At 54.1% G+C, this 18957-nt stretch overlaps 1 protein-coding gene and 1 long non-coding RNA gene across 6 annotated transcripts in view; one reads left to right on the top strand and one right to left on the bottom strand.

The window, feature by feature from the left end:
- Positions 1-18957, bottom strand: part of TRAP1 (TNF receptor associated protein 1) — a 58020-nt gene that overhangs the window by 4132 nt on the left and 34931 nt on the right. For both annotated transcript variants that reach the window (XM_077141974.1, XM_077141975.1), the window contains 11 exons: positions 16013-16084; positions 11111-11271; positions 10025-10134; positions 9239-9312; positions 8563-8718; positions 7174-7294; positions 6301-6370; positions 3044-3191; positions 1121-1306; positions 646-784; positions 136-221 (listed from right to left, as the gene is read on the bottom strand). In XM_077141974.1, coding sequence (XP_076998089.1) covers positions 136-221; positions 646-784; positions 1121-1306; positions 3044-3191; positions 6301-6370; positions 7174-7294; positions 8563-8718; positions 9239-9312; positions 10025-10134; positions 11111-11271; positions 16013-16084 — 1323 coding nt within the window. The remainder of the gene's footprint in view (positions 1-135; positions 222-645; positions 785-1120; positions 1307-3043; positions 3192-6300; positions 6371-7173; positions 7295-8562; positions 8719-9238; positions 9313-10024; positions 10135-11110; positions 11272-16012; positions 16085-18957) is intronic.
- LOC143667599 (uncharacterized) lies at positions 8500-17448 on the top strand. Of its 4 annotated transcripts, XR_013168115.1 has the most exons (5): positions 8500-8821; positions 10387-10610; positions 11627-11728; positions 12716-12894; positions 14890-17448. It is a non-coding gene; the product is annotated as an uncharacterized LOC143667599 (long non-coding RNA). The 4 variants fall into 4 exon arrangements; XR_013168117.1 differs by lacking the exon at positions 11627-11728; XR_013168116.1 differs by lacking the exon at positions 12716-12894 and having other exon boundaries at positions 8501-8821; positions 14890-17446.

The following is an 18957-nucleotide window of genomic DNA, read 5'->3' as shown; positions in this document are numbered from 1 at the left end:
TGGGGGCATGAGATTACTGTGTGAGTGTGCACCAGCAGCGTGCCTGGCCTCCACTTCACAGCTACACACCCGCTGTGAGGGGCCACGTGCGTGTGCCAATCCTGGGTCGAGAGTGACTCCCCGACAGGGCCTTACCTTCACGCTGGTGATACGTGGCCCCAGCGCGTTTCTCATCCAGGCCATCAGGTCCTCTGTCTCCTTGTCGGACAGGCGCTCACCAGCTAGAGGAGAACAAGGTGTAGGCTATCCATGGGCTCCCCACCCCCTGACCACCCCTGAGCTGGAGGCCACGCAGGCCCTCTGCCCCCTGGACTGGAGACGAAAGCTACTGGAAATGCTTTCATCTCAAATTAAGCAGATAAAACTGGAACCTCAGGGAGGACACTTTAGGTTGTCTGAGGCCCATATGAGGTCTTCAGGGCTCTGAGGCAGCAGCCCTCGGGGCGCAGCTGGAAAGGGCACTGGAGACCCCTGGGGCCTAAGCAGGGCCGGCCTCTGTCGTACCTGACGATGCTCCCACAGCTTCCTCCTCACGGGCTGATGAACCCCAAATACAACGGAGAAAGGAAAGACCCAGAGAAATCCACTGCTGTGGGACCCGGGGCCCTGCAGCAAGAGCTACCTATGCTTGGGGTGGAGGCTGACCTGGGGACTCGCCCTCAAACTTCTCCTCCTTGTAGTGATCAACGACAATGTCCGTCTCCACAGAAACCAGCTTCTTCTTGTCAAACTCCCGGAGGTGGAGCAAGGTCAGCTCATCAAACTGCTCATAGCAGAAGAGAACCTGCAAAGGTCCAAGAGTGTCACATCCAGGCAGTGGTGGGAGATGCATGAGGCGACAGCCACCCAGGACAGCACCAGGGATGGGGAGCTGGGGCCTCTTCCCCACGGCTCCACAGAGGGCCTATGTCTTAGCAGCAGGAGGAGCTCCGACTGGCACCGAGGTCACAGACGGCCTGGACCCCAGGCTGGGGGCTCTGAGGGCCACCGAGGCATGCTGCCAGGATTGAGCCCCCTTCTGCACTCGACCTGGGCTCAAGAGCCTGAGTCCGAGACCCCCCTTCAGGGCACCCATGTTCTGTCCTTCAAACCAGCCCCCCGGAGCCCAGCAGCCGTCCACCTCCATGTTTTTCTGCTTCATGGCCTCATAGTAGGGTGAGTGCTCCGCCAGGTGCCGGTTGGGAGCACAGAGGTAGTAGATGTTGCGGGTGCCAGGCAGCATGCGCCCGGCGTAGTCCCCAAGGCTGGTCAGCTGGCCTGCGGGAAGTGCTGAGGACTCGTACCGCAGTAGCTTCGCAATCTCCTCCTGAGGACAAAGCGCACATCACTGCTCGTTTTAGAGCATGTTCTCAAAAGCCTTCCCTTAGCAACCAGATGGGCAGAGAATTCCTGCAGCCCATGGCTGAAGGCAGGCAACGTTCCAGATGGTTTCATCCTTGGGGCTGGGGAAGGAGCCGCTGTTTGGTGTGGAGGCAGTGCCAGCAGCAAACAGGGACTGGGGTAGGGGCTGGGCAGCTGGGGAGGGTGGGCCCTGGGTCTCCTCAGCTCTCCCAGCCCACTCTGCTCAGGCAGGCTGTGGGGGATTCTTCAGGAGAATCAGACAGGCCCCACTCTGCCCACCAGGTCCCATGCAAAGTACAGGCGCCCCAGGAAGCCCCTTTTACTGCAGGTGGCCCAGAGGCCTCCTAGGGAGGGGCTTTCTGGGCACCAGCTCCAGGAGGGGCCCAGCGTCCTCCTTCCTAGTCAGGGACCTGCCTCGCCTGGGCACACGGACTCCCAACCCGAGGCCCACATTTCCCGCCTTGTTCCCAGCCAGGTGTGGCCATATGACTAGTTCTGGCCAACGGGCTGGGAGTGAAGGTGGGGTGCAGCTTCGAGAGCCCTGGCAGGGAAGGTCCGCCCTGTCCCTTCCTTGCAGAGCAACGAGCCAGAAGCCCAGCCCTGGTGACCATGAAGCAACCACACCTGCCTGCCCAGCCACCCGGGCTTCAGGGAAACCAAGGTGCTGGGATTTAGGTTCCCTGACAATGACAGCCAGAGAAGCAGGGGCAACCCAGGAGCGCAAGGGAAGGGCTGTGCTCAGGGGAGGGCCGCTGGGGGTCCCAGAGGCGAAGTTCAGGTGAAGGAGTGCAGTGAGGGCCTGAGGTGCACTGCGGGCAAACGGGGGGACAAGGGGTGGGCAGCAGCTGGCACACCGGCACCTCTGCACACACTCTGTGCAGGTGATCGTGGTCCTCACTAGCAGACAGAAAGGTGGTGAACAAGCTAAGACTTACAACTTTCACAAAGTCCCTGGCACACACGAACACTACAAAGATGCCGCCAACTCAGAATAAAATAATTAACAAGCAGGAAGCCTGACAGGCCCGTGCGAGGAGCTGCTGGTGTCTGCAGGAGGCGGGCGAGGGTCCAGAGACCCAAGGAAGTGCCCAGGAGTAGCCTTGCTTGCTTTGGGCCCTTACCCTCCTCGGGACCCCAAATGGCTCAGTCCCTCCACTTCTGTGCTGCTGCCCAACGATTACATGGGAGTGAATATGCCTAGGTGTGGGTTTCCTCCTAGGACCAACCGGTGGTGATGGGCACACAGTCCTGGGACTATCGGAAAAAACACCGAGCTGTTCGGCACTTTAAAGTGGCAAACTTTACGTTATGTGAATTTTACTTTAAAAAAACAACTGTAAAGATGTTTACAGAATGAAGGTACTTTCTTGGGCAATCAGCAGTGCAATTGAACTTCTAGCCCCGACAGCATGGGATTAAAGGATTTCTACCCAAGACAGCATGGTTGCCCCTTGTGAAACACACTGGTGCCTCCTGGTGCCCTTGCTGCCTCCCTAAAATCCCTGTGGGAGGAGACGGAGCAGCCACCTTCCATCTGGCTCCAAGGGCTAGAGGGAGGTGAGCTGTGTCCACTCAGTCAAGAGCAGAGCTCTAACGGCCCAGGGGGACTTGCTGGCCCTGGGGGCAGGCTTTAGGCTCCCCTACTCTCCTGCAGCCCCGGGTCACGGCCACACGCTGTGCACTACTGCAGACCCCACCCTACCTTCTCCTCCTGCTCCGTGGTGGTAACGATGCCCTCCCGCATGAACAAGCCATAATCTTCAAAAAACTTTGCGTACTTCTCAGTATCTCTTTTACTCTGGTCGATGAAGAACTTTATAAGCCTCTGCTGCAGGACGTCTCGGAGTTTCCTATGAAATAGCAATTCATTGACTGCAAACAAGCAACTTTTACAAAATACAAGTGACCTTGAAGAAGGATATGGAAAAATGCCCAGCCTCACTAATGAGACTAAGTAAAAACAGCAACAGCAGCTAAACAAACAGGTTTTTAAAGTCTGTTTCTGTTCCCAGCGCTGGGAAGCACAGGCTCGCACCCGGCCTCTGTGGAGCACAGCCGGCCCACAGGCGCCATGAGCCCCGACACGGCCTCTGCCTGGAAGAGTGCACCAGGCTGGGGTGTGTACCCCAAAACCAGGTGCGAGGCACAAAGCTTTATGCGCCAGGATGTCCACCGTAGCACATAGCAGAGCAGAAAGTGATGCACGGCTCGCTGTCCTGAAAGAGGACAGGAGAAGCTAACAGACGGGCACAGCTCGGCCCCCAGACCACCGCTGGCCATGCTGGGTGCTGGGAGCAGTGCCGTGGCTGGCAGCAAAGCCAGAAAATAACAATTTGTAAAAACCACACATGCTACATGCACACTTGAATTTTCCAAAATAAGGATGAGCACTCTGTACTAATTTGCACTATAGTTTGTGATTTATAATAAATATTTCATTTGCACACTACAGTTTTTCAAAATTGGGGGTTTTCTGGGTCAGGATGTTTAGTGCAGCATTACATAATAGCATAAAATCATGATCAAACAGTGGGGTTACGGACATTTTTACGTTCTTCCTAATATTTTGTTTTGTTTTTTTTAAAGTTAAAGTAGCATGTATTTCCTCAACAACCCAGGGCAGGGGCACAGGAATATTTAAGCTTTCCTCTTCCGCTGCCTGTCCTGAATGACCCCATCCTGCAGACCCAGACTGGCCAAGGTGGACGCCATAGCCCAAAGAGGTGTCCACACAGGGCCCTGGAGAGCCTGGCACGGAAGCTGTAAGGGGATGAGAAGAGTGTCAATGCTGGGGGGGAAGGAGGGGGCTGGCGTGAAACATCAGGGCCAAATGGGGTGAGGGCGCCGTACACAGGGTATCCTGGCACCGGGAGTCAGAGCACAGGCAGGTGCAGGGTACCGGCGGGGCAGTGGCAGTGGGAGACTTGTCCCACAAGTACAAGCTAAAGACTGAGAGGCAGATTTTCCATAAAAGCAGTTACTGGTATGGAAAGAGGGGAAAACCCGACAGTCCCAGTGGTACTGGGTGAGTACTGGAGCCATTGGTGAGAGCGCTCTGCAGTTGATGAGGAATTACTGTGGGCGTTAGCTGTGCACGTCACACAACCCAGAGCCGACGGCAACATGTGGGCCTCTGCTCCAGGTGCCGAGAATACCTGCAGGCAGGGACGCCTACAAGCAGTGGGCACCCCCACCGTGCAGATCTCGGCTTCTAAATCCATTCTCCATTAACAGGAACTAGGGATCCCTGGAAGACCAAGTAAGTCTGGGCTAGGAAAGGATGTAGGCAAAACACAGATGAGCCAGGAACATCCCATGCCAGAAGCAAGGACACGCTTACAGCAGGATGGGGATGTGTCAACAGGACACACAGTCAGCCTGGATGGGTCCCCACAGCCTGGCTCAGGGACAGTCTGCGTATCAACATAAATAATGACAGGAACAGATGAAAATCCACTGAATAAAACAGGAAATCAGTTCAGCCACCAGACCACTGACACGTCATATAAAACATTATAAATAAATACACTGGAAGTTTGATAAAGAACATGTCACAGCATCCACTTTTTACGGAGGGAAAGGAGAGAACTCCCGGCACCATCTTCACCAGGCGGCCAAGGAACGGCCCCCATAACAGACAGACCTGGCAGGATGCGGCCACCCAATGCCCTTCGTGCCAGGCCACCCAATGCAGGGGCATCAGGGGGCAGCAGCCACTGTGGCTGGGGCTACTGTAGCCGTGGCTACAACCAGGGGGAGTGCCCAGGAGCTGCTGGGCCCCCCGCTTCACCAGTGAGCTCGAGAGCATGGCCAGCCTTGCCCAGCTCCCAGGTGTGGTGCCCGGGGTGGCACGTGCCAGCGCAGACCCTGTCGCAGGCCAGCACGTCCTCGGCCCAACAACAGCACCTGCAACAAGAGCTGGCCACGCTGGCCAGACCAAATGCACCAGGGCACCTTTTGCTCGCGAGTCACACAGTACGTCCATGATGAGGGGGGAAACCATAGCAACTTCTATTCTATGTTGAAGTGTTCAATCCTTCTGACCAAGTTACCCCACTCCTAGCAATCCAACATAAAGAAGTTGTGAAAAGATAAATATGCTCATTGAAACGTTATAATAGAAAAAAAAAAAAAACAAAACGAGCCAGGCTAACTGCTCGCCCCTAAGGGAGAGTGGACACAGCCATGGTGCGTCTGTGCAACAAATGGTCTCAACTTAAAAGAGCTCCCGAAAACGAGGTCGACAGTGGGAAATGCTCAAAGTTAAACACTAAGTAGGGAAAAAGTAAAAACCAAACAGTACAAATATTATGACTTGGATAAGGTTAAAAACAAAACAACACTCAGGAGAACGGCGTGCTGGGTTACCCCCTAGGACAGATGGGGTGGCGCCAGGTGCGGTGTGGCTGAGGGTCTGGGGGCTCCACCCGGGGCAGCAGGGACCAGGGCGGCTGGGCCGTCTCAGCCCTGCACCCAGTGTGAGCCACTGGCTGGCCTCGTGTCTCTAAGGAGCCCCAGCAGCCCCTCGTGTGCACAGGACTCCCACGAGCCGCTAGCACTGCATGCTGTATTTTACAAACAGCTCAGGAAGTGCCCAGGGGCAACATTTCCAATTTGATTTCATCCCCACAAGGCCTCTAGAACCTACCCACAATTCAGCTATCTGCTACGCCTGAACTTACAGCCAGACCTGACTTCTGCACTCTTCACTGAGCAAGCATTACTTTTACTAGGGAACAAAAGCCAGTACGTTAAGTTCCTAAAAAGATTACTTGGTGAGCCCTGCATCTGTACCAGAGAACTGAAGACGCAGCTGTCCCAACAGCTGAGGGCCCTGTGCCGTCCCCAGGCCCGCCGTGGCTCTACAGTGCCTCAGTCTCCTGGGCCGCCTGCCCCGGCACCCAGACTCTGGGCTCAGCTCATGCAGGCCCGTGTCGCTGGCCCTCCTTGTGTACTGACCTGATGAGCGCACTCTCCTGGAGGAGCTCCCGGCTGAGGTTCAGGGGGATGTCCTCGCTGTCCACCACACCTGCAGGAGGACACAGGCATCCAGGACTGCCCTGGGCACCTCTGCCCGGTGAGTCCGTCCCTGTCCCTGTCCCTTTTACTGCCCCTGTGTCTTCTCAGCTGATTCTAAAACCAGACCACTGGGGTAACAGCACACTTAGAAATGCATTCTTTCGTGAGTGTAACAAACACACCACACTGTGCAAGGCAGAATCAGAGGGTGGGAGGTGGGAACTGAATTATGCAAGATTTTTCTGTAAACCCACAACTTCTCTAAAGAAAAGAAAAAAAAGCAAATATGACTTAGAAAAAACAGATCAGATGTAGATAGGAGGGAAGCAGAGAGATGGGCAGAGCCTTGGGGTGGGGAGCATTTCCTGCAGATGGCTGCACAGGAGGCTGGGCCCAAAGGAGAGGCCAGGAGGCGCCTTGGTCAGGGAAGGGCTTCTGGATGTAGGCATTGAGCCGACACTGGACTTCATGTTAGAAATCACCACTATGTCATGCACATTTTGCACCCGTGTATACTAAGAGGACCCGAAGGCTGAAAAAAGCTGAAGGGCTGAATTATTTAACAAACTAGAATCCCACTCAATTCAAGGAAACTCCTGCATAAATCCAAAGCACATGTGATTATTTTTGAACACCGGAAGAGCCCAACTTCGGTGGCTCCCCGGGACATGCCGGGACTGGCGCCCTCGTGCAGGAAGCTCTTTGGGGAATCGAGGGTGCCCCGCACTCGCCAGCAGCGACCTCTGAACCCACGATTAGCCAGGTGTCTCCCAGGAGGTGGCCACAGGCCACAGGTGGGGGGGGGGAGCGCACCACGGACGAAGCGCAGCCACTTGGGCAGGATGTCGGCGGCCTTGGTGTGGATGAGGACTTTGCGGCTGTACAGCGCCACACTGGAACCCAGTTCCCGGCTGACGTCAAACATGGATGGTTTCTGCGGGCAGGAAAGGGCATGTCAGAGCCACAGGACTCCCGGCTCGAGGAGGCAGAGCGTGCGGGCAGGGGCTCAGGGGTACAGGGTACAATGCCAGCCCTACCACGGCGCAGACATGGGACAAGTTCGGAAAGAGCAACAAGAGTGAGTGCTCCCCTGCCCGGCTCCTGCACCCACGTCCGCTCTGCTGTGGAAGCCCTTTCCAGGGAGCCCCCCAGCACTCCACAAAGACTCCACAGGGCTGGGCCACCTTCCTTGGCAGCTGGAGTCCCAGTTCCCTTCCTGTGAGGAATCCGTGAGCCGGGCCCAATAGTCTTTTGTTTTTTGCTCTAGGTCAGAGGTCAGCCCTTGCCACCGTCTGTTTTCTACATCTTGTGAGCTAAGGGTGGTTTTCATTTTTTAAATGGTTGGGGGGGAAATAAAAAACAAAAGAAGACTACTTCATGAAGTGAGAAGTGTATGAAGCACAAACATCAATGTCTGTAAATGAGATTTACTGGTCACGGCCACACAAATCCACCTGTAGATTCTCTGGTGGCTCCGGCGCGGCCGTGGCGAGTTCAGCAGCTGAGGCCGAGAGCGTGGGGCCGCGAAGTTGCAACCACCTCCCAGCCCTCGGCAGAAAGGCCGCCGCCCTGTGCCCCAGCCCTGTGCTGCAAGCCGAAACGTGGACTCTACTTCCGGAGGGCCCGTCTGGGGCCTGAGACCCACACGCCCGAGTTCCCGGGTAAGGCTGCCACTGCCTGCAGGCCCCGTGGGGCACGAGGACCCGCTCTTTCCAGGGCAGCTGCTGACAAGCAGGCGGTGTCCAAAGGGCTGGTGAGACGGTCAGGAGAAGCCTGGTCCAGACCCAGAATCCTCATCGGAGGCCCCTGCTCTGTGCCCAAGGGGCACACGGGGCGAGGTACGGAGCAGACTGTTCACAAAGGCCTCCCAGAAGGTGCCCACGGGTAGCCTCACCACTCAGCCTGTGCTGCCCAGAGGACAAAGGCGGCACCAGCAGTGGCCCGAGGGCACCGAGCCAGCACACCCCATACCGAGTGCCACAGCCCTGCTCCAGGCTGGATCCAAACCTGTGCTCCCCCACCCAGAGGCACACGTCCTCCTTTCAACCCACGGCTGTCACGTTCACTCTGTGCTACACCCGTACTAAGTCATCACTGTTTAGGAAAACAGCTATTGGTGCTGAAACGACGTGTCACAAAGGGGGGCAGTACCCAGTGAGCCATGACCAAGCCGCCCGTCAGACCCTACCCCGAGGGCCTCACCGCCTCAGGCACATAGAAGATGCTGCGGATGCTGAGTGGTGCGTCCGTCTTGTAGTGCAGGGTGTAGCGGGGCTTGTCGTAAGCCTGCGCGATGTAGCGGTAAAACTCCTCGTGCTGCCACTCACCCACATCCTTAGTGTCCATCGTCCAGATGGCCTGTGAGTGCAGACCAGGAGATGCATGCTGGAAACACGCCCTCCCAGCCAGGGCCTCGAGCCCAGCCCAGGACTCCGGGGCGCGTGCGGGCCCAGCCCTCCTGGTGAGCAGCCAGGGCTGTAGCTTCAGGAGTCCCTGTCTCCGTCTCAGCCTCACCCCTGCCAACTCTGTGGGCTCCCCCCATGCCCACTTGGGAGGGTTTCCTCAGGGGCAGACCTGGGGCACAGGGAGCTAGGGGTGGGGGGTGGTTGACAAAGAGAGAAGATACCACAGCTCCGGGAGCAAGAACCCCCACTCGGTACCGTATGCAGAAGGGTCGGCCAGGGTCAGCCAGGAGGCAGGGCCTGAGAGCACTAGTGAGAGAGGGTGCCCCCTGAGACTAGTCTGCTGTGTCCCTGGGCTGGGGGGTGGGGGGGAGGGTCCTGCGACCTTGCCTTGCCACAAATAGCACCCCATATGCTCCAATTCTGGGAAGAGTCCTCTAATCTCACCTCTGCCCTCGGACAGTTTAGGGTCTCACCTGCAAAGTGTTAAGCCGTCGCCCATTCAGGTACAGGGGGAAGCTGACAAAGTTACTGTACTTTGTGACCACGTCTGGAGGAGAAAAAAAGAAAAGCACACACGCATGCAGGAGGCTTCTGGAAATGATGCCCCTGAGCTGGCTCCAGTGGAGAACTCCTGCTGGGAAGGACTCCTTATCCAAGATCAGGGAGACAGCCTGCACCCTGCCCACCCCGCAGACGTGGAAACAGGCAGGGTGGGGACCTGCCCCCCTGCCCAGGCCACAAGGGGAGCCGCCCAGTCAGTGTCAGGGCATGCGCGGAAACCCACTGCAAGGCAGTGCCGCCTCCTGCTGGCACAAACAGCGCGTGGCCAATTTGGGAACGTGCTAGGGGCCTCCGGTGCACATTCAGTGAGACCCCAAGAGGCCCAGCAGAGGAGAGGCCCGCCCCTGCAGTTCTCAGGGACCCTGCACAGGAGGCGTCAGCCCACAGGCCCAGGGGCAGGGACTGCGAGGCGCGCAGACCCAGTCCCATCAGAGGGAGGGAGGACAGACCTGTGTCAGGCCAACAGAACACCTTCTGGCTCTGAGGGAAAACCCCAGAAGACTGTCCTAGAGCCCCAGGCCCAGGCCCTGGGACCCCAGCCCTCCCGGGTAACGGGGCTGTGTGGTCCTTCTGCCCTCGATTTGGTGGCCCTCACGTGCAGGTCCAGAGCTGGACCCTAACGGACATGCCAGGAGGACAGGGTCTCGTGGGCTGCCACACACATTCCTGGAGCCAGGCTTGGGGTGAAGGCCCCTCACCTCGAACTCGGGCTTCGTTGGCAAACTCTCTGCAGTCCGCCTTGAGGTGGATAATAATTTTGGTCCCGGTTCTAACTCCTGAAGCTTCAGCAACTTCAAACACCCCAGAGCTAAGACACGAACAGAGGGAGGAGTCAGTTCTACGTGTGGTTACAGACCCTATGTGGCAAACCAGCCGCTTTCCCAGGGGTTTCGGCCGCAGAACACCAAGAGCACAAGGAAGGGGATCCGGACGTGCCGCCGCTTCTAGCCCAGCGAGGCCCTACCGACGAGGCCACGGGGCCGTGGCCACTGCGCTTCTGCCCGGCACCCAGGCAGCCTCCAGGGCTCTGCTGGGCTCCTCTGCTAATTCTCTGTTTCAGAGTTTCTGGCAGAAGCTGTGGGCCTCCCTGAAGAGCAGAAAACCCACCCAAAGCACAAGGACAGGGCCACACCCCAGAGAGCACCCACACTGCCTGCGCACTGCTTCCACGGTCCCCCGGGCCAGCGCCGTGCTGTCACCAGCGCCTCTCGACACTGCTGCAGGCCAGAAGCCGGCCAGGAAAGCGGGATTCAGAAATGCATTTCCTAGAGCTCCCAAAATAAGGTACAATTCTCATCAAATATGGTCGGAGAAGTTTTTAGGCCCCCACCTGATCAGCTTACAAGGCACCCCCCAAGTGCATTTTAGAGACAACGATGACAAGCATCTCTCAGGGAAAGCCCCTCGGGCAGGAGCTGCAGGGAAGGTGGCCGGGTCCCTCTCCCGCCTCGCCATGGCGAGGCCAGCACAGCAGCATGGGCTCTGGGAGGGCTGGGGCAGCGGTGAGGCCGGCTCCAGAGCTGGGGGCCTAAGGCAGCCTGGCCACCAGGGCTCCCAGAAAGGGACCCCGCTTTCCTGAGCATGAGGTGGCCACAGTGGAAGCAGCCGGTCCCGCAGGGGTAGTTCAGGCCTCACTGTGGAGGCCGCAAGATGCCTATCTCTTTGTTTTCTGAAGAAAGTCTAATTTTTTCCAAATTGAGTGGCAGTGGATTCCACCTGCTCTCCTGGGGGAGACAGGGCACCCCATGGTGGGAGGCGGTGGGTGCCATCCCTCCTGTACTTACCCATCAGAAAGCCACTGGTGCCCGGGCCCCCCCGGGACCGCTGACCGGGAATAGACCTCCACTCTGTCGGCCACCATGAAGGCGGAGTAGAAGCCCACCCCGAACTGGCCGATGATCTTGCTGCCAGCCTCAGCCTGGTTTTGTAACGTGTCCAGGAAAGCCTGTGGCGACAAAGCTGGTCAGGGCGGGTGCCCCCTCCACAGGCACAGGGTCCTCCCAGGCACACCCACTCATGGACTCCTCACCACAGCCCGACCAGGCCCAATTTCACCCCGTTTTACTCAGGAAGAGGTGAGGCGCAGAGAGGCAGCAGCGGCCCGCCCCAGCCTGCAGGGACACAAGTAGGCTCCGCCTGAGTCACGACACCCACAGTTCTGCCTAATCTTGTGGTCAGCCTGTCGGCCCCATGTCCTGGGGTGCTACACCATCCTGGCCATGCGGGCACAGGTGCTCACGGGGGGGGGGGGGGGGCACAGGGCCAGTGGCCCCTCCCTGCCTCTTTCCTCCACCTCCCAGGTCACTGCACCCCCACCCGCAGCCATCCTAAGGGCCACCCCTCTGAGCTGGAGACCTGAGACAGGCTAGGGTTGGACTGGACCTGCGGCCGGTCAAGGCCAGGTGAGGTGGAGTGTCTCAGTCCCACTGTGACTTTCATAGCAAGGCTAAAAGGTCTGCTTGGGGTCATCAGATCTCACATAAACACCTGATCAGGGGAAAGCAGTGGAAAGTGGGTGGGTTCCCCCAAGTTGGGTGTCTAAGAAATGGCACATGCACAAAAAGGTAAAATGGACATGGGAACGAAAAGGAAAAGGGCCTCTGATGGAGGCCAGGTCTCAGGACTCCAGAGACAAGACCGTCCTTGCACCCAGCACACACCCCAGAGCCTGTGGCCAAGAACCGCAGTCCTGTGGGCTTATCCTAAGTTGTGGTGGGACCAAAGTGGTTTCCAGCAGCTGTGCTGCTCACCGAGAAGCGGATGATGCCTGGGAAGTATTGAGGACATCATGACGTGGCCAGAGGTGACTGTTACACAGTCGCTGTGCATGGGACTGTGGACATTACAGAAATGTCCAAAAAATTAACCATTAAAAGAGAACCAATTTTCTCTAGCACTTGTTTCTCTGACCATTTCACAATAGTTTTACTCACAATGCAGAGAAAGAGATGTACCTATTCACTGTCGGTAGGGAAATGAGGGGTGCAGCCCCTTGGAGGGCAGTGTGGTGGTCCACCATTGATGGAGGTGGCCTAATGGTGCAACAACTAAGGAATGGAATGGGGGAACTGTGATGTATACGTACAAGGGAGTACTGAGCCGCTGCAAGAAGGAATGAAGTTGTGAGGCAGGCAACTAGATAACGAACCTTCAGAACTATATGTTGAATGAAATGTCAGGGACAAAAAAGACATATTATCATGCCTCAATTATATGGACTAACCATAATATAAAAACTTGGAGAACTAAAGTCGAGACTATGGGTTATCAGGTTGGGGCCTATTGTAAAGGGTGTGAGGCTGTAAGCTCTTACAGCAGTCGCATATATTCAGGAGGTTTAACCGTTAATTCTAAATTGTGAGATACTGAGCAGTGTGTATATAATACAGTCTTTCCCAGAAACTTCAGGTAGTTATATGACACCCGAGACTCAGCCAAAGCCCTGAAGCTATGACAGTCAGCAGGACCCCATACACGAACTGTTTAAAAGGTAGAAAAAGCGATCAGACATCGAGCAGAGATGTGAATGGAGCTGATTTGGTTGGACCACAGTCCATCAGGAAACAGGGTAAAGGATGATGCGTCCATACCTTAAAACTTCAACTTCTGTGTGAGACTAAAGGGAGAGATGTTTATTTGGTACAAGATTTATATTTTGGGTGGCACATTTTCTAATTTAACTTGTATAGTCAGGTTAGTTGAACACCATAAGCACAGGGAATCTTGAACAGGGCATGAGATTTTGTTGGTTTGTCCAGGTTAGTGTGATACCCCAATAAATTCCAGAGTGATGTGGACAGTGAATAAAGAAGAATTACAGAGTCCCCTCAGGGGACTGGGGAGAAAGGGGGGAACATTCAACTTTCCCATTTGGAGAATTTCTGATACCCTCGCAAACAGCAGAGACAACCAAATCAATAGTCTGAGCCCTCGATCTTGGGGTTTGCCCCTATGAAACTTATTCCCACAAAGGATAGGTCAAGCCTACTTAAAATCAGGCCTAAGAGTCACCCCAGGGAACCTCTTTTGTTGCTCAGATGTGGCCTCTCTCTCTAAGCCAGCACGGCAAGCAAACTCACTGCCCTCCCCTCCTACATGGGACATGACTCCCATGGGTGTGACTCTCCCTGGCAACGTGGGACAGAAATCCTAGAATGAGCTGAGACTCAGCACCAACGGACTGAGAAAACCTTCTTGACCAAAAGGGGGAAGAGAGAAATGAGACAAAATAAAGTGTCAGTGGTTGAGAGATTTCAAACAGACTTAAGAGGTTATCCTGGAGGTTATTCTTATGCTTTATACAGATATTCCCTTTTTAGTTTATGGTGTATTGGAGTGGCTAGAGGGAAGTGCCTGAAACTATAAAGCTGTGTTCCAGTAGCCATGTTTCTTGAAGATGATTGTATGAAGATACAACATTTACAACGTGACTGCGTGATTGTGAAAACCTGTGTCTGATGTTCCCTTTATCTAGGGTATGGATGGATGAGTAAAAAATATGGATTAAAAAAACAAATAATAGGGGAAACAAGGTTAAAATATATTGGGTAGATGGAAATACTAGTGGTCAATGAGAGAGAGGGGTATGATATGCATGAGTTTTTTCTTTTTCTTTTTCTGGAGTGATGTAAATGTTCTAAGAAATAATCATGGTGATGAATATATATGTGATGATATTGTGACACATTGATTGCATACCAGTATGGAATGTTTGTATGTTACGAATGTTTAGGTTTGTATGTTGTTTTGCTAATAATTAAAAAAAAAGAGAGCGAGAACCAAACCTACAAAGACGCTGTTATTGTGGATAGTCACAGCTTCCCCTTCCTGGGCAGGTTTCAAAGCTTCTCTCAAAGCCCTTCAGGTAGACATGGGGGGGGGGCGGGGGGCGGGGGGGGGGTGAGTCACCACCATCGCCACAGGCCAGACAAGGGGTGCACAAGCTTCCAAGGCAAATAAGGCGCCATGTGCACCTGAGCACCTGCAGAGTCATCCGTGGTCAAGGGCTAGGAGACTGAACAGACTTCAGTGTCATTCTTCAGATGACCTGCAGTTACAGTGAGATTCTTACCACATATTCTATTGTGTGGGGACAGAATTATTCTCAAAGTTATACGGAAAGGCAAAGGAACTAAAACTGCCCAAACAGCTTTGCGGTAAAGAGTAAGGCGCGAGGCATCGCCCTGCCTGTTTCCCGGCACATCCTGCTGGCACCCATCCGTGGCTCTGCTGGAGGAAGTGTGCTGCCCACGGGCAGGACGGGGTCCAGAGGCAGCCCTAAGCACATGGCCAGCTCATTCCTGACAAAAGGGCAACAGTAGGCCAACGGAAGGAGCCTTTCTTAGAGAATGGTGCTGGAGCAACTGGATAGCCAAAGGCAAAAAAATGAATCCTGACCAAAATAGACAGATTTAAATGTAACACATAAAACTATACAACTTTCAGGAAAATTTTCAGGGCCTAGGACTTGGTGAAAAAAGACAGTCATTAGTATAATTCACGTAGAATATTGTTTTTTAAATTAATTTTTAAAAAACCTTCATCTCTCTCTGTTTTGACCCAGGAAGTTTTGGAGAACGAAGCAATGGAGACCCGCAAGAGCTGCAGATGGGGACTCCTGGCCAGGCTCATGGCGGCCCCAGCTTCCTCTGGCCCACCCTCTCCCACCCGGCGGAAAAGGGGCTCCGTGAAGCTCTTTTTCTACCTGGACTCCCAGGGCCTGAGCTCTGTGGGGGCACAACCTACCAGACAGTACTTTGATGCAGCAGTAGACACTGGTCATCTAATATCATTAAAAGTTACTTAAAAGTTCTTAAGGTCGAAAATTAAGTAAAATGCACATTCATCCCCTGGCCAGAGCCGGCCAACAGGACTCCCATCTGATGACAGAGCGTCCCAGGTGTGCCGTCCAGCATGGCAGCTGCCGGCCGCGAGGCTGGTCACTCAGAGGCTGTGGAGCTTAGTTTTAAATGTCAGCTCACTGCCATCAGTTTAAATTTAAATGGCCTCACGTGGTGGTGGCGGTGCTGAAGTGAATAGCACATGCTATCCTTACTAAACACCACCACAAACAACCGAAGGGAAGAAGTGTTTTAAAATTGAAACCCTGGACCAGCATGTGGCCAGCTCAAGCTCCCGGCACCCCTTAACCCAGCACAGGAGAACAGCACACAGCCACCGGTCGAGGGCCCTCAACCTGCCTAGGTGGCACGGAGAACTCAGGGGAAAGGCGCCCTCACCCCAGCCCATGCCGGAACCCACACTTCTGGGGCGGCTCCCACAGGACCCATGGACCCCCCACTCCACAGCGAGTTCTCGTGATGGCGCCTCAAGAGCACAGTTTGGGAGGAAGAGGGGTACCTGTGCTGAGCCCACCCAGCTCGGGAATGGTGAGAAGTGAGATTCTGAGGCAGCGGGAAGTGGACTTTTGGACCTGACTGATGACCTCCAGCCTCCTTACTACAAAGGGCACTGGCTATTCAGGAGTCACCATGCTGTAAAGGTGACAAGGCCCCCGAGTGGCCCATGGTCCGGACCAGCACAGGTATCCACTCCACCACTGCGGCCTTCACATAGCCTCTTCTCCCCAAGCCACTCTGTAAAGGGGGGGCCCTTGCACCCTGAGGTGCAATGAGGGTGGGGGCAGCACAACGTTGAAGGACATCGAGGAGGTGGGCAGTGCTCACCTTTGATCCCGACCGGGCAATCGTCCCCAGGTTGGACACCAGCTCGTCGTGTGTCATCCCAATGCCAGTGTCCTGAGGAGAGAGACACCGTGAGGGTCACGCACCAGCCCCCAGGGGGGCACTGAGACTAGGAGCAGCCACTGGGGACCCAGAGGCACCAATCAGCCTTGCAGTCAGACTGTGCACAGCAGAAAAGCTTCCGCCCCATGGCCCAGGCGTCCCAGAGAAAGCCACAAGGGGAGGCAGAGTAGGAGGTGTCTGTGTTTGTTTATCAGAAACCAGCCTGAGAAGAAAAGACTAAGCCAACAATCTGGAGAAAAGTGACACCACTGAAATTTGGCCATACAATTTTTTTAAAATTTCATTTCATTTTTTAATTGTGGTAGCATATCAAACTCAAAATTTGCCATTTTGGCCATTTTTAAGTACACAGTTCAGTAGTATTAGCCCCAGTCACAAGGCTGTGCAACACCATCCGCTAACAATTTCTTACCCTCAAGCAGAAACTCTGTGCGCATTAGGCATAATTTCCCAGAGCCCTCCCCAGCCCCTGGTGACACTAATGCATGTTCTGTCTCTGTTGACTTGCTTTATCCAGATGCCTCACATAAGTGGAATTGGACACTGTGTCCCTTGTGTCATCTGCTTTTACCTGGCCTAACATCAAGGGCAACCCCACAGCAGGGGGCCGAGTGTCACTGCTTTTTGCGAGACCAGCACTCCACTGCACGGAGATGCACTGGGTCTGTCCGTTCATCTGTGGCGGACACTTGGTTTGCAGATTCCCCTGGCCTGGCTTTGTAGACCCCTGGAGGGTGTCCTCCTCCAGCAGGACAGCCTGGCTCCTCAACCACGGGAAGAGCAGGCACCGCATGGCCTGTGGCTCTCAAACCCTCCCCATTCTAATGCAGGCCAATGTACCCATGAAAACCCCAATGTGGCCTCGGCTGCTGTAGGCTTTTGTTTCCTTAACGCCCAGCCAGACCCCACTTTGGAGTTCTTTGCTTCTAAATTACAATCACGTGCCTGCATCACCAGCAGAATACCTTGATTAAGGCTTCCACTGGTTTCTGAGCTGAGAAAGCACTCAGAAGCAGGTGCCAGGTCCTTCCAGCAATGCTCTTTCTACCAGTCAACCAGCACGGCCTGCAGGACGCAGCACCGCCTAGCACACCACAACCACGCCACCGAGGCCACTGCCGGCCTGGAACTGGGCCCAGGATCCCACCGGGACCAGCACACCGAGGGGGTTTCTAGTCTTTCTTCCGCAAGTGCTAGAGTCCAAATTCCCACCACTTACTACGGGACACCCAGTAACCATGAATAAAAAACTGTTTAATTCCTAGTTGGTATTGGTTATTAAAATAACTTACATTAAAAGGTATACTTCATTAGAAGTTTAGAAAGAATCCTTAAGAAAAGGTTAACGTTAGGCTAACCATTTTAGGAGAAAAGGCACTAAACAGTTTCCAATTTCATACTCATTCTGATTTCTGAGAGATATCAATTCTCAAACTGATCAATACATACAGCACAAATCCTATTTAAATCTCAGTAGATTTTGCAGAAAATGATAAGCTGATCCTAAAGTTTACAGAGAAATACAGAGAACCTAGAATAGAAAAGAACAAAGGCATTTTAGAAGAGAATGAAGATGAAGAACTTTACCTAATTTTAAGACTTCCTACAGAGCTACACCACTCAAGATGGTGTGACCTGGTGTTCAAGTCAGAGAAAGATAATGGGGTGGAAAAGCCTTGAAACAGGCATCCAGGGTTTTCGACAAAGGTTTCAAGATAATGGGGAAAGGGCAGTCTCCACAACAAAGGGTGCTGAAAGAACCGGAGAGCCATATGCAAAAAAAACACATCTGCACTCCTCACCTCAGACATACACAAAAATTAAGACAAATACCTCCTTGAAAATGAAAGGAAAATTAACATAGAAAGACATAAAGTATCCTGAAAGACAGGGAAAAGGGAAAGTGACCAGGGAAAGTGACCGGGAGCGAAGGGGTCAGCCTGCTGTGTGTGGATCAGATGGGAGCTGCTTCGGGTGGAGGGGGACAGGCTTACCGACAGCACACAGGGACCCCCACACCTGCACAGGCCCCAGCGATGTCCTGAGTAGGTAAACCAAGATCACTGGGGTTGAGCAGCCAACTCCGAGGCGTGGTGAACACCTCTCAGACAAGAACCAAAAGCATAAACCCATGAAACTCCTACCAACCAATAAGCCAAAAGAAAAATGGCAAAGTCCACACAATGGACACTACACAAAAGAAGAAGCCCAGATGAGAAATAGCTGAGACGCACGTCTAGCCCGGGAAATTCAAATGATAAGCAGTGACACGTGGCTCGCGCGCTGGCAGAGAGGGATCCGGTACAGCGAAGGCTCCCCCCATGGCCCTCGGAAGCCGACTCTGCAGGAGCCACCTCAGGAATCAGTCGTGATATCCCATGAACTTGAACATGCGCATCCCTACAGCCCAGCAATCCCACTCCTCGGCATATACCCCAGAGAAACTTAAACAAGGAGATCTTAAAATGAATGTTTATGGTAGTGTCACTTAATCACACTGGAGGACCTATGCTGAATAAAAGAAGCAAGTCACAAAATATACCTATAGTGTGATTCCGTTATTAGTTCAATAACAAACAAATGGAGACACATACTGTTCAGAGGTATAAGCACAGATGGCAAATAATAAAGAAAAGGAAGGAAGCAACTATCGTTAAAGTCAGTCTGGCAGCTGCCTCGCAGGTGGAAGAGGCAGCCAGGACAGACCATGACCACAGGGGGCCCCAGGGCTTAGGGGCCAGCAAGGGTCTGTCTCCAAACCTTGCTGGTTACCGAGTGCTCACTTTACTACTCTTTCAACTTCTGTGTGTTTCTCCAAACTAAAATAACACCACTGCATGAGGTTTACCAACACCCAGCCCTTT

Source organism: Tamandua tetradactyla, chromosome 23, assembly GCF_023851605.1.
Source record: "Tamandua tetradactyla isolate mTamTet1 chromosome 23, mTamTet1.pri, whole genome shotgun sequence".
Classification (NCBI taxonomy): domain Eukaryota; kingdom Metazoa; phylum Chordata; class Mammalia; order Pilosa; family Myrmecophagidae; genus Tamandua; species Tamandua tetradactyla.
The sequence above is the reverse complement of the archived record's forward strand: the minus strand, read 5'-3'. Positions and strand labels throughout refer to the sequence as shown.